General features: G+C 35.8%; 4 protein-coding genes across 7 annotated transcripts; 1 reads left to right on the top strand and 3 right to left on the bottom strand.

Annotated features, from left to right (window-relative positions):
* Positions 1–374: 374 nt before the first annotated feature.
* LOC125203541 (transcription factor MYB1-like) lies at positions 375–2578 on the bottom strand. 3 transcript variants are annotated; one of them, XR_007173391.1, is made up of 3 exons: positions 2220–2578; positions 635–1704; positions 375–403 (listed from the first exon to the last, which is right to left on the bottom strand). XR_007173391.1 is itself a non-coding variant. In XM_048101912.1 (2 exons), exons 1-2 carry the CDS (start codon positions 2506–2508, stop codon positions 917–919), a joined length of 1077 nt encoding a protein of 358 aa, XP_047957869.1. In that variant the 5' UTR covers positions 2509–2578; the 3' UTR covers positions 375–916. The 3 variants fall into 3 exon arrangements, 1 of the variants encoding a protein (XP_047957869.1); XR_007173390.1 differs by having other exon boundaries at positions 375–505; XM_048101912.1 differs by having other exon boundaries at positions 375–1704.
* Positions 2579–5317: 2739 nt separating this feature from the next.
* Positions 5318–6051, bottom strand: LOC125203203. The gene is made up of 3 exons (XM_048101510.1): positions 5949–6051; positions 5565–5864; positions 5318–5493 (listed from the first exon to the last, which is right to left on the bottom strand). Exons 1-3 carry the CDS (start codon positions 6001–6003, stop codon positions 5432–5434), a joined length of 417 nt encoding a protein of 138 aa, XP_047957467.1. The 5' UTR covers positions 6004–6051; the 3' UTR covers positions 5318–5431.
* A 5535-nt stretch (positions 6052–11586) lies between these two features.
* LOC125204396 (dephospho-CoA kinase) lies at positions 11587–13789 on the top strand. 2 transcript variants are annotated; one of them, XM_048103051.1, is made up of 4 exons: positions 11587–11756; positions 11834–11993; positions 12086–12231; positions 13180–13789. In XM_048103051.1, exons 2-4 carry the CDS (start codon positions 11886–11888, stop codon positions 13616–13618), a joined length of 693 nt encoding a protein of 230 aa, XP_047959008.1. In that variant the 5' UTR covers positions 11587–11756; positions 11834–11885; the 3' UTR covers positions 13619–13789. The 2 variants fall into 2 exon arrangements, with proteins under 2 accessions (XP_047959008.1, XP_047959007.1); XM_048103050.1 differs by having other exon boundaries at positions 11874–11993.
* Positions 13790–14333: 544 nt separating this feature from the next.
* On the bottom strand, positions 14334–16519 carry LOC125206180. Its single transcript, XM_048105468.1, has 7 exons — positions 16346–16519; positions 16093–16270; positions 15709–15885; positions 14952–15618; positions 14754–14860; positions 14614–14673; positions 14334–14529 (listed from the first exon to the last, which is right to left on the bottom strand). Exons 1-7 carry the CDS (start codon positions 16517–16519, stop codon positions 14495–14497), a joined length of 1398 nt encoding a protein of 465 aa, XP_047961425.1. The 3' UTR covers positions 14334–14494.
* Between the last annotated feature and the right edge of the window lie 458 nt (positions 16520–16977).

The following is a 16977-nucleotide window of genomic DNA, read 5'->3' on the forward strand; positions in this document are numbered from 1 at the left end:
AACCTCATTAGAGAGAAAAGAGTTTCTAATATTAGAAAGCGTATATTCTTGTGGGACGGATTAAAATGGAAAGATTGTATATTCTTGTGGGACGGGGAGGGAGTATATAAAATGATATCCCCGTTCCATTAAGAGAGTAGATCAAAAACCACACATATTCAAATAATCATTTTACTGACAGTAAATTTCTAGCCACGCATACTTAAATAAAATACAGTGATGAAAAGGCAAACTAAAAGATTTAATCCAATCAAATGGAACCTATGCAGCACAAAGGATGGGGGAAATTCCTAATCAGAATTTGAAGGAAACAACTGAATTTGCAGCTCTAGTGTGTATGAACGAACGAATACAAAAATCTTGTTGGAAGCATGAAAACTGAAACATATTGTATTGTGCTTGTCTGATGCAAAAAAATAAAAATCAAGGTGATTAGAACTTAGAAGATTACAATATGCTCGGTGATTTATGGTGAAGCCGCGATAAGTTAAATTCTGCAATATTCCTAAGCCACAAGGGATTTCACAGGTTAATGAACAAACTAATAACTAAACTAATCTTATGTCACACAACAGCCACCAAAGAGAGAAAACGAGCTATCAAGAAAACGAATTTAAAAGCTATCTAAATATACCTGCAGAAGTTAATCTTCAATTCCGCAACTCCACCATTTTTTTGATCTACTGCTAGCACAACAATCACAAACCAACTTCGGTAGTTAAAATTTGAGAGGAGCATAGGGCCTGCTTTATCATAGTCACAACTTTATCCTTCTAGTAGTCAAGCAATTCGATACTTTGGATATTGGTACTTTGTGTACTGGTATTGCTCACATCAATTCAGACCCCAACTGCCAACTCACTCTATCTGATAACTGCAACAGGGATGATATGCTTGTTATCTCATTCTTTGATCTTTACATTTTCTCCAGGACGCTTCGTTCATTGATACTGCTGCTACATAGCAACCCACAGGCCATATTGTCCATTGCTTTTATGTTGCTGCTCTCCAACCCACTTTTAGACCATGCAGCATTACTTATATCAGCTGCCAACGCAGCTAATTCATGGCTAGTGAAGGATGGTGGTTCCACATGGTCCATAAATTCTGGGCCCAGCAAAGAGTTCACTCGTGCCATTCCATTAGATATTTCACAGCAACCATGGCCACATTGCTGAGGGACCATTATTAAACTCAGTTCACTCCCGGCTCCTTGAAGCAATTTTGACATCCCTGCATCTGAATTGGAAACTGGGAGTGAAGGGGATGGACACGTAGTCTCTGTTCCATCAATTGGATTATAAACAGTAAACGCACTAATGCGTGCAACAGGGCGGCATAAAGGCATAGGGCCTCTTGATCTCTCAATATACTGAATTCCAAATCGAGCCTTGTCCAAAAGGTTACTATCATCCACAAGTTCTAGGGAGCTGACATCTTTACCTTCACTTGATTTAACGGAGTATGCATCTCCGTAAGATGGTGTTTCTTCGGAAGATGCCTTTGACTTGTCTGCACTTGTGTCTTCCACTGCAGTGCCTGGTTCCAACTTCGACTTACCAAGCTCCAAGCAACGACGCCTCAATGTGGAATTCCAGTGATTCTTAATAGCGTTATCTGTTCTTCCTGGCAACAGCCTCGCTATTGAAGCCCATTTATTCCCATGGGTGGAATGAGCTTCGAGTATGATTCTATCTTCTTCATCTGTAAGAATTTGAGTCCACATAAGCCATTAAAAAGCACGCACATTTCTATTACCAGCACACTCAAGACACAAAGATGGCGATTGAAACCAATGATGCCGGTTTCTACTAAAGGGATGTTCGGTTTGCAAATATGTAGTTTGTTTGGTTCATGAGATTGAATCCCACAACTCAATCCTAGATGGATAATCATGTGATAATTAGTCATAGCCAATCCCTCCAACTAAAATAATCTCACAACTTAATTCTATATTATATCTTGGTAATACTATTTTATCTAGGAAACCGAACACCACAGTCAGTATTCCACCACATTAGCTAATCACATTATTTTGAGAATGGTGATACAAATTGGAAACATAAGCTCTCAAATTAAATCAGATGCATTCTGAGCTTATACATAATAATTTGACCTAAATGCAGTTTCTAATTTCAATCCCTAGCTTCAATTCATCTAGGAAATAGACAAATTGAGAAACGCGTAACCCTAAAAATGAAGCTGACGAGGAGAATTACCAGTAAAGGGCTTGCGTTTAACCGCAGGATCGAGCTGATTGCACCAACGGAGGCGGCAAGATTTTCCCGATCTGCCGGGAATTCCACGGGCGATGAGGCTCCAATTCCTGGCGCCGAAGTTGGCAACGAGTTGACTCAGCATCGCGTCCTCATCAGGCGACCACGGCCCTTTAACTCGGTCGAGTGATTTCTTGATCTCTCCACCTCCGTCCTCGAGCACAACCAAGTTGTCGTCGTCGTCGTCTCCGCCGCCGCACATTTCTGCGGCTGCTTGAGTATCGATCTCCATTATTGATTTTTATGTTTGGATTCGAGTCTGAAACTGGTAATGAGAAAGTTTGTTTTTTAGTAGCAAAACTACTACTGTAGAGATGGGCTCATTGGTTGGCCCATCGTAAGGCTTAACTAACTTTATAGGAGTAACCAAATGGTCAGGGGGCCACCTGGCCTTCCATTGAGATGCCTACAAATAAACACAGAGAATAGTTATTGGGCTCGCCAGTGGATATCCTTGATAATTACCAAAAAAAAAATATTCTCTTCTTAAAATTGGAATACAACTAATAACAAATTCATAATATTGTATGTAACAAGTTGTTAAGAAATGTACTCCATCTGTCCCCAATAGAAGTCACTCTTATTGTGGGCATGCGTTTTAAGAAATATACTCCCTCCGTTCCCTCATAGTTGAGTCATTTTTCCATTTCGGGAAGTTCCTTCATAGTCGAATTATTTCCATATATGATAACTTTTTTATCTTTTTTACTTTACTCTCTCTTACATTATTCTTTCTATTTAACACTTTCAACATTTCTTTCTTAAGCTCCGTGTAGAAAAGTTTCGCCTCAACTATGAGGAAACGGAGGAAATAAATAATAGTGAGCTGGAAAAATTAGTGGAATATGAAACCTATTTTTTTATATTGGTTTTATAATGAAATATGAGGAAAGTAGGTTAGTGGAATGTGGGACCTACTTACCATTTAAGATAAAAATGAAGTGTGATGAAGTATTTTTTTTTATATCAAATGTGGCACTTATTATACATTTGTTATTAATTATTTGTGATTTTAGATTCATGATATTACTTCTTAGTTAAAAAGTTAGTACTATTGGACAATTGAAAGTTATTATGCGACACTAATATGTAAAACAATATCACAATATTTATTGCAGTATTATAAAATGATTGCACGTCATAAAAGAAAATTTGGACCGCAAATACTAGCGAAAAACAAGTAACATAAGCATTCACAATAGGAAGCCTTATCATCCAGTGGTGAAGCCATGTTTGGGCCAGGGCCCATGGTCCCCACATCATTTTTCCGTTTACCTATATTGTATATGCAAACTGTTGAACATTTATGGTCTACTTCGGTTTGGGCTTATGTATTTAGTATTTTCGGCTGGCCCCAAATTGATTAAATGTTGCATCCCAATATTGTGTATGGGAAGCCCAATGTGGCTTGACCCATTACTTACCTTGACCACACCGATGTCTGCCACGTGGATTGCTTCACCCGGATCATGAACTTGGGCCGTTGGATCCAGGGTTTGTTAGATGTGTGGTGTTAAGTGCTAGATGCCTCTTTCTCTTCTATTCATTCGAGATTCTTCTCTCACTCATCAGAACTCTCTCTGCCTTCTCTCTTCATTCTCTCTCTACAATCTCAGGTGATTTCGCCGGTGAACTCCTCGGATCTTCTGTTTTCCCTGATTAATCCTTGTTTTAGTAGGATCCATTGAAGCAGATCTTAAGTCTGGAGACTTTCTCAGTTTCCTTTAGAGTGCTTGGTCAATTCTAACCCGGGGTTGGAATCTGACGGAGTTTGGTGTTGAAGAAGTGAGAACTTGTGAAGATCTGGTGAGATCCGGTGAGTTATGAGCGGTATAGGTGGTTTGGTGGCAGTCGGTGTGGCTAGCGTTTCTGACCTAGGATTCGACGGTTTCCCATCTTGTGACTTGTGGTTGAAGCGTGTAGGGAGGTCCTTGGCCTGGTGTAGTCACTGTTGTGACCTGAGCTATATTCTTATTTGTTCTAATTCCTTGGTTACTGGTTGTCTATTGCTCTTGTTTAGATCCGAAAGGATCTTGTGTTGATTACTAATAGTTTTACTTAGTATGCAGGTTACAATCAGATGGAGCTTATGAATCAGTCAAAGTTGAGGACTAATTAATTGCTAGGGTTTCAGAGTTATATAGATTGTACTTAGTAATTGTGTAAGCTTGCATTCCTCTTTGTATCTTGGCTTGTATTTATGAGATTAGCCATCTCAGATCAATATCAATAAAAGAGATCCTGGTAATTAGTGAATCCCGAGTGATCTGATCCCTACACAAACTATGATAGATTTGATATTTCAACGGCACAGTTGGTTGGGCGCGTTGTTTTGCGACCCATAGATCTCAAGTTTGAATCCCCTTGGTGGCTTTTAATCTCAACTTTTCTCTCTTTTTTTCTCTTTATTATGTCTCATCTCTTTCTATATGCTTTATAATGTTTTTTCTCATCTCTTTTTGTCATGTCTCTTTTCTTTCTATTATGTACTATTATAATGTGTATATTCTACTTTACTTTGTTTTATATTTTTTTTCAACATAATTTCTGTTTATTCTCTTCTATATCATTAATTATGTTAATTTAAAATATTTATCACTTTATAATTGTTGTCTTCCATCATTATACTCATAATTAAAGAAAAAAATATTCTATTCTATTTGTTAAAATTTATATGTTTGTTTATATTTCCTATGGTGGACATTAAAACATCATAAAATATTTGTTTTCATCTATTATACTTACATAAAAAATTTAAAATATTGATTATTCGAGCTTCCGATGTCACATGCATCGAATAAACCCTATAACTATTAATCGTGACTTGGGCACCCCATGGTAAAATTCTTGACTTCGTCATTGTTCCCACCGCCGTGCGGGACGGCAGTCGGAGCTCCTATTGCGGCCACCGAGCCGTGGGAGGCTATTGCGAGCACCGAGAGCTGTCCAGAATTTTTCATTTTTTAAAAATATTTTTTATTTCTACTTTATATATACAATTCATTACACTTTTGTTTTTAATATTCGATAAACACCAACAATTAAAAATGGATTAAAAGTCTTATGGGAGGAGAGGGGAATGTATAAAAAATTCAAAGAATTATGATGATAAATGATTTTAGAAAGGGACCTACGACACCAGCGTTGCTCAAAATCTAGAGCAACGCACGGCGACGATTTGTCTTGTGCTTCTCACAGAGAGATGGCAGAAATACACCTGCACAATTCATATATAAAGCAAAATTAATGCATAGCAAAAAAGAGGGTAGAATTAGAAAGCAAAATCACCTTCGCCGGCAGCGAGGTTGAAATAGAGGTCCACAATGTTAGGGCAATTCTGGTAACAAGAATCGGAGCAGAGGCGTGCGGCGAAGTCCGGCACAAAGAAGGCGTCGGACGAGATTCCCACGAATCGGCGATTGACGCCGCATGCCTTGACGCAGTCATCAGTCTCCAGGTATCCGGACATTCTCTCCACCACCATCTCCGACGTCTTGCACGTGTGGTTCTCCAACACGCACCTCTTCCCCGACGACGCGATCGCGAACGAGCACAACTTCGTCGGCAAATTCTCGCATATCACATCCCCTGATTCTCACAATTAATTAATTAGATTTTTTTCTTTATTTCTTTATTTCTCATGCCAAAATAAAAAACTGAATTTGTACATACCACCTAATATTCCTTGTACAAGGAGAGACAAAGCGAAGAAGAGAATCAATGGCATTTTCGTTGCACAAACAATTCTTTCCTTTGGAAGTTTTCCTTTGCCTTTTCTTCTTGGCTTTATTTAGGTTTGTGAATTGCCTTCCTCTTTATATATGGCAATGAGACACAAAGGTGCTACACAAGAATATTGACTAATTTTTTAATGAGAGTTCATATAATTTGACTAAATTTCTCTATATTTAGGGGTATTGTGACTAGATTATAGTATGAAAATTAAGAGCCACAACTCCATGGGCACTTTAAAATTAATTTGTTAATTTTTTAACACTAAAAAAAATGATTCCCTCGCTCTAAGGGTCCCACCACCACCACGACTCGATAGAGTACTAAGGTGATAAAACACAGTAAATTTCAGTATGTGTCTCAAAAAATGTTATATTTAGTGCGCACAATGGATAAAATACTTATGTTATTATTTCGGGGATTTGAACATGAGAACTTATACCCAATTACTGTACAATTAATTTTCTTTGATTAGATTGTCTTGTCGAAAATTATTTCATAAAGTTAACTAAGGAGTTCGTGTATTTAATCACAAAAATATCAAAAATTATTTTTTGGGGAAAATTTAGAAAAAGTCAAAGTTTAGGTATTTAAATTAAAAATATAAAGGTTGGGGGAAAATCAGAAAAAATTGAAACTCATGTATTTACATGCATGCTTGTTCTAATTAAAATGAGGTGCTTGCGTTTATCGATATCGCATGGTCGACCGCCACGTCACCATGCATTTAAAAAAAAATAAAGAATGAATTCAAGGGTCTCTCTATTCGACAATGGTTGGTCAAATGGCAACCACCAACCTCTTGGTTCGTCAAATTTATTAATGGTTCAGCCAATGAGATTGTGCCAAATGGCACATTCTCATTGGCTGTTTTTTTTTCCTATAATTAATATATCTCGAAAATAAAATATTAAATAATTATAAAAATTATATCAAAATTCATAATTTTTCATTCTCTATAAATAGAGACCACATTTGCTATAGCTTTGAAAAAAAAATCTTATCTTTTCTCATTCTATAATTCCTTTCTTTGATATAATTTCTTATTTTTTGGTCCTCTTTGTTGTTCATCATGGATGATGATGAGATATTCTCTGATTCTCAAAATTTCTACTCAACCCAAAATTTCAATCCTTCCCAAACTTTCAATCCTTCCCAAGATTATATCCCTAGCTTTGATCATTTTCCAAATTCTAGCCAATTTGAAACTAATGTGAATAAAAAATATAATCATATATTATTAACTCATTTATTATTTACTATTTTTAAAATTAAAAAAATTGAGTTATTATCACCATAATATTCAACTTCAAAGTCATACATATTATAAAATTAAAATAGTTACTTACTCCCTCCGTTTCACCATAGTTGAGGTGAAACTTTTCGGCATGGAGTTTAAGAAATGGATGTTGAGTGTGTTGAATAAATAGATAAAATAAGTAAGAGAAAGAAAAAGGTGGAGATAATAAAGTAGAAAGTGAATAAAGTAGAGAGAGAAAAAAAGTAAGAAAGAGAAAATAATTACACTATATATGGAAATGACTCAACTATGAAGAAACTTCCCGAAGTAGAAAAATGACTCAACTATGAAGAAACGGAGAGAGTATTTTATAGCACAATTAAGAAAACAAGTCATATTATGTAAAACTAACAATATTATAATCACAAAATAAAAAATAAAATATAAAATACGGAGTATATCTTATATAAAAATTAAAATACAAACTAACTAAAGGTATATAAAAAGTATAAAAAATAGAAAGAAAATCAAACTTATACAAAGCATATTACGAATATAATTAAGATATAAAAATAATATAGTAATAAAATATACTAGCTTCCTAATACTACTACTTAATAAAATATTAAAATCTGCCTAATATTTGTAAAAATAATGTCTAATCTAATGCATTAATGAAAACGAAATATTACAATTTAGCTAAAATCAATACGGATATATATCTAATTTGATTTGGCATGTATAATCCAATTAGGGTATATTAGTCCATATTTGAATTAATCTTATATCAAAGAGACATAGGAGTATTATGACTTGGAGACGTTATGTCTCTAAATCACTACTCTTAACAGAGTGACCAAGAGTATGTATCCACATATATTATGATGTTAAGATCTAATAAGGTAGGTCCTGCTTAGTTTTATAATAAAAAAATTAAATAGGAAACATCTTTTATCGTTCACGAACTTTGTCAAAGTATCATTTTAGAACTGTAAACTTTGAAAATATCATTTGAGGTCCATCAACTATGAGTTAATATCTATCGAAGTATTTTTTTACTATTTTCAAGTTTTTCTGGATGAAAATACCCCTCAATACCTTGAAGAGTAGTACATATTTTTAATAAACTTATCACATACTCATATTATTTTTATAAATATCTTTACTATATATTTTTGACGAATTATTAAATATAATTTGACTTTCAATATTATCACTTAATTTTGTGACATGCAAGAAAAGTTCCTTCTTCAACTTTTTATAGTAAAGAATTTTAAAATATTTTTGAGGTATGGATACTCATAAAAATTAATGTCATAGTCAATAGACGATACTTGAATATTGATATACACTAAGGTATTGACGATCATTTTCAAATCTCAGAGAACATAATGGGATACGATGAGATAGATGTTGGTTTTGCAGTTGAAATCTATTTAGATTGATTGAAAGATTTACATCTAAACATGTTTTTTTCAGATTGTAAACTTAGAATCATGTTCAAACAAGCATATAATCACAAATTGTACTGAATATATGCAATTAAATAAAACATACCGTAGGAATTCAAGAGTTGAATTCAATCACCTTCTTCAATTTATCTCAACCACGGATCTTCTGATCTGTTCTCTTTAACTCAGAATTAATCTTTGTGTGGGCAAAGCTTGTCAAATCCTCAAAAGCCGGAGAAGAATTGAAGACAGAAAACTATAGGTTGAAGAACCCTAAATACCGATTCTTCACTCTATCTGTAGAGAACGAAAATGATATCGGTGGAATTAATTTCTGTCTTCTCTTCTTTTCTCTTTATATTAAGTTAATTATTTTGGGTCAGACCAAGGACATGTGGAGTATTGGATTGGGCCACAGTTCAAGCTTTCACTAATTAAATTAAAACTAATTTAATTCAAGCCCAAACTTAAATAGTATTATCATCCACTATAGATATAATATTGACTGTCTGTCCAAACCAAAATTACGAGTATTCCGGGACTTCCTCTTAATTAAATCATTTCCCGTGTTAAGATCTAAATATCCATTAATTAATACCAAGTCTGCTATCTGACTTTTATTAATTAATTCCTTTTTTTCCAAGAGTGGTCTAGTTTAGAAACATTATTTATTATTCATGGAATAAATTCCAACTGACCAGTTTTCTGAATAATAAAATCTTTTTCTAAACACCTCTTGAGGATATTATCAGACTGACATCTCCCAGCATACGATTCATTGCAATAACAATACTAGCATCACTTAGACATTAATGATCACTACCCAATCTATCAGGATTCTTGGGCAACGAAATACCCTCACCATTTGATAAGTCAAAGTAGTTTTCAATTAATATCGTATGCTTAATGTTATGTCAACAATGATTAAGAAATGACAATCACCGAGACCTCGTCTTTCAGTAAATAGCCAAGAAAGACTTATCTCACTGTTTGATCCTTTCAGTGTTATACCACACCGACGTCGTTCATTTCCTTAGGCAAGAAAACTTTCGGACTGACGTCGCAACCTTTCGCGATAGGTTGCCAAGGCCTATCTAGGTTGAACAATTTTCCTTCTGCAAAAACCGACAAGTTACCTACTGTGAACGCCGCTCACAACTTGACTACTGTGCAGAAGGCATAGACTCATTTTGCTTAAACTATGTATTTAAATGGAAAACATATTTCAACATCTCATAAATACATAAGCAACCCATAAGCAAAACACATTGTAACAAAATATTCTTTCTCATTAAATGGTAAAAATGGATAAAAGCGTTATTACATATACAAGCATTCGAAAGATGCTTTTAGCATACTAAACTCTAACAATAGAAATAAAGACAAAGAACATATTCCCTACTCTTAACGGTTTTCCGTTTTTCATCATTGTACATAATTTTTGTATTTGTCATTCATATTTATAAATCGTTCATTAGAATCAGCATTCTCTATATAAATCTGGCGGGATCAAGAAGTTATCAAAAAATTTGTTTAAAACTTTTAGTTCTTATCAATATTCAAGTATCGTCTAATGACTTGCATGTCACAAAATTAAGCGATAATATCGAAGGTCAAATTATATTTAGAAAATTCGTCAAAAATATATAGTAAAGATATTTATAAAAAATATGAGCATGTGATAAGTTTATTAATAATATGTATTTTCATCCAAAAAAAACTTGGAAATAGTAAAAAAGTACTTTGATTGATATTAACTCATAGTTGATGGACCTCAATTGATATTTTCAAAGTTCACAGACTTAAAATGATACACAACAAATAATATTAAAAAAGAAAAGCACTGTTGTGTTATCAGATTCTTGAGTGGGGGTTGAGTGATGAATTAGTGAATAGCGAGAATTGCGAGGGAATCGCCTCCATGCAATAGCAAATTTCGGAAATTGAGTTATGAATTAGTGAATTAACGCAGTGATTAGGAGAATATCGACGCGGTGGAGTTAGGGTTGCGGGAGGCGAGGTCGGGGTTGGTGGAGAAGAGGAGGTACTCGACTCAGCTGACGTCGTCGTTGGGGCCGATGACCTTGTTGCCGTAGCGGAAGGGGTTTGGGGGGCCGGATTTGGCGTTCTCCTACGGCGGCAGTTGGCAGAATTTCATGGCTTCGACTTCGGCTTCCAATTTGGTGAGGAAATCCATGGAGATTCTGTGGTTGATCACTTGAAGAAACCCAACTCTTTTCAGGCGTCGACAACGAGGGTTTTGGTGCCGGATTGCGACAGGTCCACGACAGGGATAGCGAGGGAATCTCTCGCCGCCGCAGCAGGGAATCTCCCAATCTCCCAGTTACTGACGGATTTGTTCTGTCGCTAAATTTTGTTGTGTTATTTAATAGCCTAATTTGGTCAAAAATCGGGATTAAAAACATTGACCGTTAAAATTTGACGAAACAGTTAACTTTGGACCGATTGTGATCCGAGTTGAAATGTTTGTGATCCAAATATTCAAAAGAAAATGTCTAGGACCAAAATAAACATATGTTCAAGACCAGTTTTGGCTTTTCCTAAAAAATACTCTATGTTCGTCCCTGAAAATTTGTCACCTATTTCCTTTTTCGTCTGCCCCTTAAAATTTGTCACATTTTACTTTTATCAATTTTGGTAATGGACCATACATTCCACTAACTCATTCTCACTGACATTTTATTTTAAAACTAATATATAAAAATATGACTCACATACTATTATTTTTTTCAACCTACTTTCTATTATATTTTTTAAAATCTGTGTCGGATTAAATAGTGACGAATTTTGGGAGAGGGGGGAGTAACTAACACGGCTTATTACTTATAAGTAAACGAAAGTACATACCACTGCCAGAAACTAAATACAGTATAAAAATAAAGGATAAAGCAATAACAAAGAGTTGAAGCGACGTCGTTTCGCGCACAGTACTGTGATTCCTCCTCACTTCAGAGGATCCGATCCCAGCACGTCATCCCCACCGCCACCGGCGACCGCCACACCACCTGCACTCCGCCGCTCGCCTTCCACCTTCAGGTATTTAGAGTATTTTACAGCTTCTTTAATTGTTTAACCATTGCGTGTGAATCACCAATCTTTAATTGTTTGAGAAGTGAGTTTTCTGAAATTCTGCGGGATTTCAATTTCCGGCAGCACTCCTTCATTATGAGGATCGTCGGATTGACCGGCGGCATTGGGTCGGGCAAGAGTACGGTTTCAAACCTCTTCAAGGCTCATGGTGTTCCCGTTGTCGATGCTGACGTCGTCGCTCGCGTATGCCCTAAAATTTTCCCCAAACTGATTATGAAAATCCTACTCTTCTTCTGTTGTTTGACATAGTAATTGTTTCCTTGATGGAATTCTAGAATGTTCTGAAGAAAGGAACTGGTGGGTGGAGAAAAGTGGTGGCTGCGTTTGGTAACGAGATTTTGCTTCCCAGCGGGGAAGTCGATCGCCCGAAATTAGGGCAAATTGTGTTCAATGATCCTGATAAGCGTCAGCTTCTTAATAGGTAATGTATAGATCACAATGTTTATTTGAGTAGAAAGTTTGAATTATACTTCTAATTTTGATTAATTGTTCTATATTAGATAAATTAATGGGAGTATCGTGTGTATTAAAGCTGGTAACTCTCTTTTAAAATTAGAGGGAAGTTTATTTCTTGGATGTTGAAACTGTGACAATGGAGACTCTAAGGTGAATGAATGTAAGATAGTACTACATTTCATTTTTTACCGTCGAATTCCTATACCAAGTGGGAGGGGCATGAGACCATGGATTTTTGTTTTGAATGCCTCAAGATAGAGGTATGTGATGGAATTCTTTAGGTAGTCGAGGATGGTCTGAGAGATATGGTAAAATATGTTTTCCATGTGTGGCTTATTATCAGGCTACTTTCTCGACCTCTCTTACAGTTATGGAATTTAGATATACGTTAGGGTCTTGAGCCTTTTATGTTAGTTGATCAGTTTTCAAATTGTAAGTAGATGTAAGATAAAAAAAAAAAAAAAAAAAAAAAAAAAAAAGCATGGTTTCTTTTACTTGCCAATGCTAGCTTGGCGAGCCTAACTTTGCATTGATGAATGTAAGCTAGTTATTTAGAGGTTAAGACTCTACTGATTTTTATACTATGTTTGAAAGTGAAGAGTTCTCTATGTGTACAAATGTAATTGTAAATGATGTTTAGGTTCTGGAATTGACACTAAACTGTTACCAAACAAACTCCCTTTGTTTCCCTATATGGATACTTGAGGTCTCTTTAGTTTGAATAATTGGTAGACACTGTTATGAACTTTTCTTCATGTAAAGAGTACATTACATTAGTAAGCATCGCTGCAAATTAATATAATCAAGCATAGACGTGCAGTTTGGCAGTATCTCTCGGCATTTCTCCAATCTCTTAATTGGCTTCATTATGATGTGAAAACTCTATAAGTTGGTTTAATTATTTCATTTTCAGGTTGCTGGCCCCTTATATTTCCACTGGGATATTGCTAGAAGTGTTCAAGCTATGGCTAAAGGGTTGTAAAACCATTACCCTCGATGTACCGCTGTTATTTGAGTCCAACATGGACAAGTGGACTAAACCCATTATTGTGGTTTGGGTGGACCCTCAGACTCAACTCGAACGGCTCATGTCAAGAGATGGAACAACAGCTGAGGAGGCCAACAGTCGGATCAATGCACAGATGCCTCTGGATTTGAAGAAGACGAAAGCAGACATTGTGATTGATAACTCAGGGTCACTGGATGATCTGAACGAACATTTCAGAGAAGCGTTGGCAGATGTCAAAAGACCTCTGACATGGGCCGAGTTTGGGCTTTGTAGAGATGGAGCTCTTGTAGCATTTGTTTCCATTCTTTGTTCCGTTATCGTATGCAGGAAAGTTTTTTTGTAGCTGTTTTAATGTGCGGGTTGATTGCTCATGGAATCAAGTGTAGTAACTCAAGAAATTTCTATATCTGCATTGTGGGATTAACATATAACGTGAGGTAAAGCACCTGCATATGTGGGATATGTATGTCGTTAAAAAGAAAAAATATAAATAAAAAGAAACCTGTTTCTGCAACAGCTCGGATTAATTTGTTATTTCTTTTTTGGGTTAAGTGATGATTTTTGGTTGCATGCATTCTTTCAATTTGATAATTGTAATTTAATTTCCTAAATCTAATTGTAGCAGCATAATTCATGGCATTGGCAAATAGTACCATTCGTACTATCGAATGCGTTTGGCAAATTGTATAATTTCCTTCAATTTTGATTGAGTTTTTGAAGGACTAGAAATTCAAATAAGTGCAAGTTGAAAGATGCATCCATACTAACGAATGCATTCAGTGATTCTGCCTTTCACTCGGTATCACAAGCTCAATCGTTTCATGATTTCGATAGGGAGAGGAGTGTATGCTTTCACCTTAGACACTGCCTACGGAGAATTCACGCTGACTCACAGAGACATCGAGATTTCAAAAGCAGGTAGAATCTACTCCTTCAATGAAGTATCTACATGACCCGAGGAAACCAGGAACCAAATCCAGACAAAATAAAATATTTCATTCATGCATTGCTAGTTTCCTGCCTATACATCGTTAATGTTTGAACCAAATTAAAATAATACGTCTATAAATAGTTATAGTGCATTTACATAATGCAGTAAAAAATCATCTATCCTAGCAAATCTTATATAGCAAATACGAATGACAGTGATCCCTTGTAGCTTGTCAGTGTTATCAGAATGAAGAGGTTTTCTCGAGCCCATCATGGCCTATCGGATAAGTTAATTCTGAGTGAAGTTCCTTCTCTGATTTTTGACTGCAAACAGAGGAAAGATATGCTTCAAGAAGAGCAATGCATCACAACATATATTGACCAGCATGGTAGGGAGAGAAAAATTACCAGGACTGAAAATTGTAATACATTTAGTAACAGACCTCGTAGACGAAACAGGATCCATCCCTGCTAAAGTAAATCATTGAAGAAATGTCAGATTGAAGCACAAGGCTTTACTAAAACAACACAAATATTTAACTTCATACCAACTAAGTTCATATTTGTATCCCCTATAAGTCCTGCCATGGTTGATGAGTATTCTGATGTGATTTGTGTAGCACCTATTTCAATGTTTCCAGAGGTGAGAGGAGACCTGAAATGGTTGGGCACAAAGATTAGCTCGCTTATTTAGAAAAAAATTGAATAGTGAAAAGAATAATTCACAGAGAAGCCCGTAAAATTACCCTGAACAAGAATCTGGTGAAGAAGCAAATTCTTGCCCTGAAGATAAAGGCAAGTCACCTCCAATATCAAAGTCCAACAGAAACTCTGAAAGGTTAAAATCCAAACCAAGGGTATCTAAGTTTGGAAAATCTAAGTCAAGAATATCTGCTTCTTTCTCAGATTCAGATGTTGAGTTGCCATCAGTTGCCTGATTCTCCGTGATCATTGGCATTTCAGAAGAGCCAAAATCAAGCCTTCCTTTAACATGCTCGTTCACGTTAGTCCTCTTCAAATTTGACTTAAGAGGCGAGCAAGTGATTTGGTTTTTCTCTATCGAGTAATAAGCTATTTGCTTGTTGGGGCTCACACGAATGGTCTCTGAGGAGATTATAGTGCAGTTAGCAGAGATAATCTGTTGGGGAGCAACATCTTTACTTGAGGTAGCTGTAGAAATTTCTAAAGGAGAAGGGGATTTTTCAGTTTGAGAAGTAGATGCCCGTGGGGGTGTTTTAGGGACAGATGAATTTGCTCGTGATGCTGGACTTTCTTGGTTGAACAAACATTTTACAACGTTAGATCCTTGAGCTGGTGATCCACTGGTGGCGTTAGCAAACTGAGCAGCAGAATTCATCATAGCCATTTCTTGATTCATTTTTGCGTTGCTTGATTGTGTAACTATGCTAGCATCTGAGAAAATATAAAATGCAGCACACTTAACATCATATCATCAGCCAGCTATTTCTACAATCGTGCAATTGCTAGCACGAAAGAATATACCTTTGGAATGTGCGCTTGTACGAGATCTCTTGGAAGCTGCAGGACCATCTGAGGCATGTTTGATTTCTTTTCTTTTGGTTGGTGCTTGATTTGTGATTGGAGTGGAGAAATTCCTTGTATCGGACGGCCTAGATGTAGATATCATAGGCGGAGTGTTGTTGTGCATTCGATAAAAGCCTGGATAACAAACAAATACAGACAGACATTACTCCAAAGAAAAGCCTGAATTCGATCAAATTTCACATCACAACAGTAACAAAGAAGTAGATATGCAAATGCTGGTTGTTATTCCGAGTGGATCGATTCAAGATGACAACATTTTCAACCATTATTTATACAAAATCAACTTAATTCTATATGAATAAAACTAGGGCGAAATGGTACCTGCCGAGGGGGGAGTATTATAAGCGTTCATAGCATCCTGCATTCCGCTAAGCAAATTGTGAACACGAAATTTGTCGTGTTCAATTCGTTGACGCTCTTGATCAACCAACACCTTCTGCTCCTTGAGTGTGATGTACTCATCCAGAATCGCAGCCAAGCTCAACAAGCTTTTCGGAGCCTACAAAAATCACACATCAATAAACCTGGAGTAATAAATAACGGAAATATAATAAGAATCTTATAGTAAAATTACTTCTTGAACGGGTGATTTGGCGATTAGATGCGATGCTTCGGATCGGAAATTGGAGCGCGTGTGGATATAATTATTATCGGAGAGATATCGATCGACGATGAAGGCGATCTGAACTGGTGTTACTTTTCCTTTTCCAACGTATTCCTGCTTCTTCGTTTTACCTTGCTTCGCCATTATTTGCTGAATACCTTGTTTGTTTCAGAAGAAGAAGAGGAGTACTACTAGTGTGGAGGGCGCGGGAGCATTTCAAATATTTGGAGGTAATTCTTCGCCGTTGAAATTCACTTTTGTTTCCCTCCACTCTATTCATTTTTTAATGCGTTTAATTAGTCTTACCATAATTTCAATTATTTTCCAATTATATTATACTACTCCTATTAGTATTTTATTTTGTCATTAAATTAGTTATTTTAAATATGCCTTCTTAAAAATATATGAGGAGGTAATTAGAAAAGCACTGATCAACAAAATGGCTGTATTTATATTTTGTGTTAAATGCACGGATCCAATTTATAACAAGTCTTAAATGAACGGATTCAATGTAGTATACTAGTATATTTTATCTAATTTTGAAATTAAAGTAATACTACTATAATAAATTAGGGAAATAATTTTTTGACATTATGGCATTG

Source organism: Salvia hispanica, chromosome 2 (assembly GCF_023119035.1).
Source record: "Salvia hispanica cultivar TCC Black 2014 chromosome 2, UniMelb_Shisp_WGS_1.0, whole genome shotgun sequence".
NCBI lineage: Eukaryota > Viridiplantae > Streptophyta > Magnoliopsida > Lamiales > Lamiaceae > Salvia > Salvia hispanica.

Bases quoted from the DNA above. Each gene is read 5' to 3' on its own strand.
- LOC125203541 (XM_048101912.1), bottom strand. From the start codon at position 2,508: ATGGAGATCGATACTCAAGCAGCCGCAGAAATGTGCGGCGGCGGAGAC. The intron at 1,705-2,219 runs GTAATTCTCCTC...AAATTCTTACAG, and splicing joins TAAACGCAAGCCCTTTACTG to ATGAAGAAGATAGAATCATA.
- LOC125203203 (XM_048101510.1), bottom strand. From the start codon at position 6,003: ATGCCATTGATTCTCTTCTTCGCTTTGTCTCTCCTTGTACAAGGAATA. The intron at 5,865-5,948 runs GTATGTACAAAT...TGTGAGAATCAG, and splicing joins TGTACAAGGAATATTAGGTG to GGGATGTGATATGCGAGAAT. The intron at 5,494-5,564 runs GTGATTTTGCTT...TGAATTGTGCAG, and splicing joins CAACCTCGCTGCCGGCGAAG to GTGTATTTCTGCCATCTCTC.
- LOC125204396 (XM_048103051.1), top strand. From the start codon at position 11,886: ATGAGGATCGTCGGATTGACCGGCGGCATTGGGTCGGGCAAGAGTACG. The intron at 11,994-12,085 runs GTATGCCCTAAA...ATGGAATTCTAG, and splicing joins ATGCTGACGTCGTCGCTCGC to AATGTTCTGAAGAAAGGAAC. The intron at 12,232-13,179 runs GTAATGTATAGA...TTTCATTTTCAG, and splicing joins AAGCGTCAGCTTCTTAATAG to GTTGCTGGCCCCTTATATTT.
- LOC125206180 (XM_048105468.1), bottom strand. From the start codon at position 16,519: ATGGCGAAGCAAGGTAAAACGAAGAAGCAGGAATACGTTGGAAAAGGA. The intron at 15,886-16,092 runs GTACCATTTCGC...TTTGTTATCCAG, and splicing joins TAATACTCCCCCCTCGGCAG to GCTTTTATCGAATGCACAAC. The intron at 14,530-14,613 runs GTAATTTTTCTC...CTCTGTTTGCAG, and splicing joins TATTACAATTTTCAGTCCTG to TCAAAAATCAGAGAAGGAAC.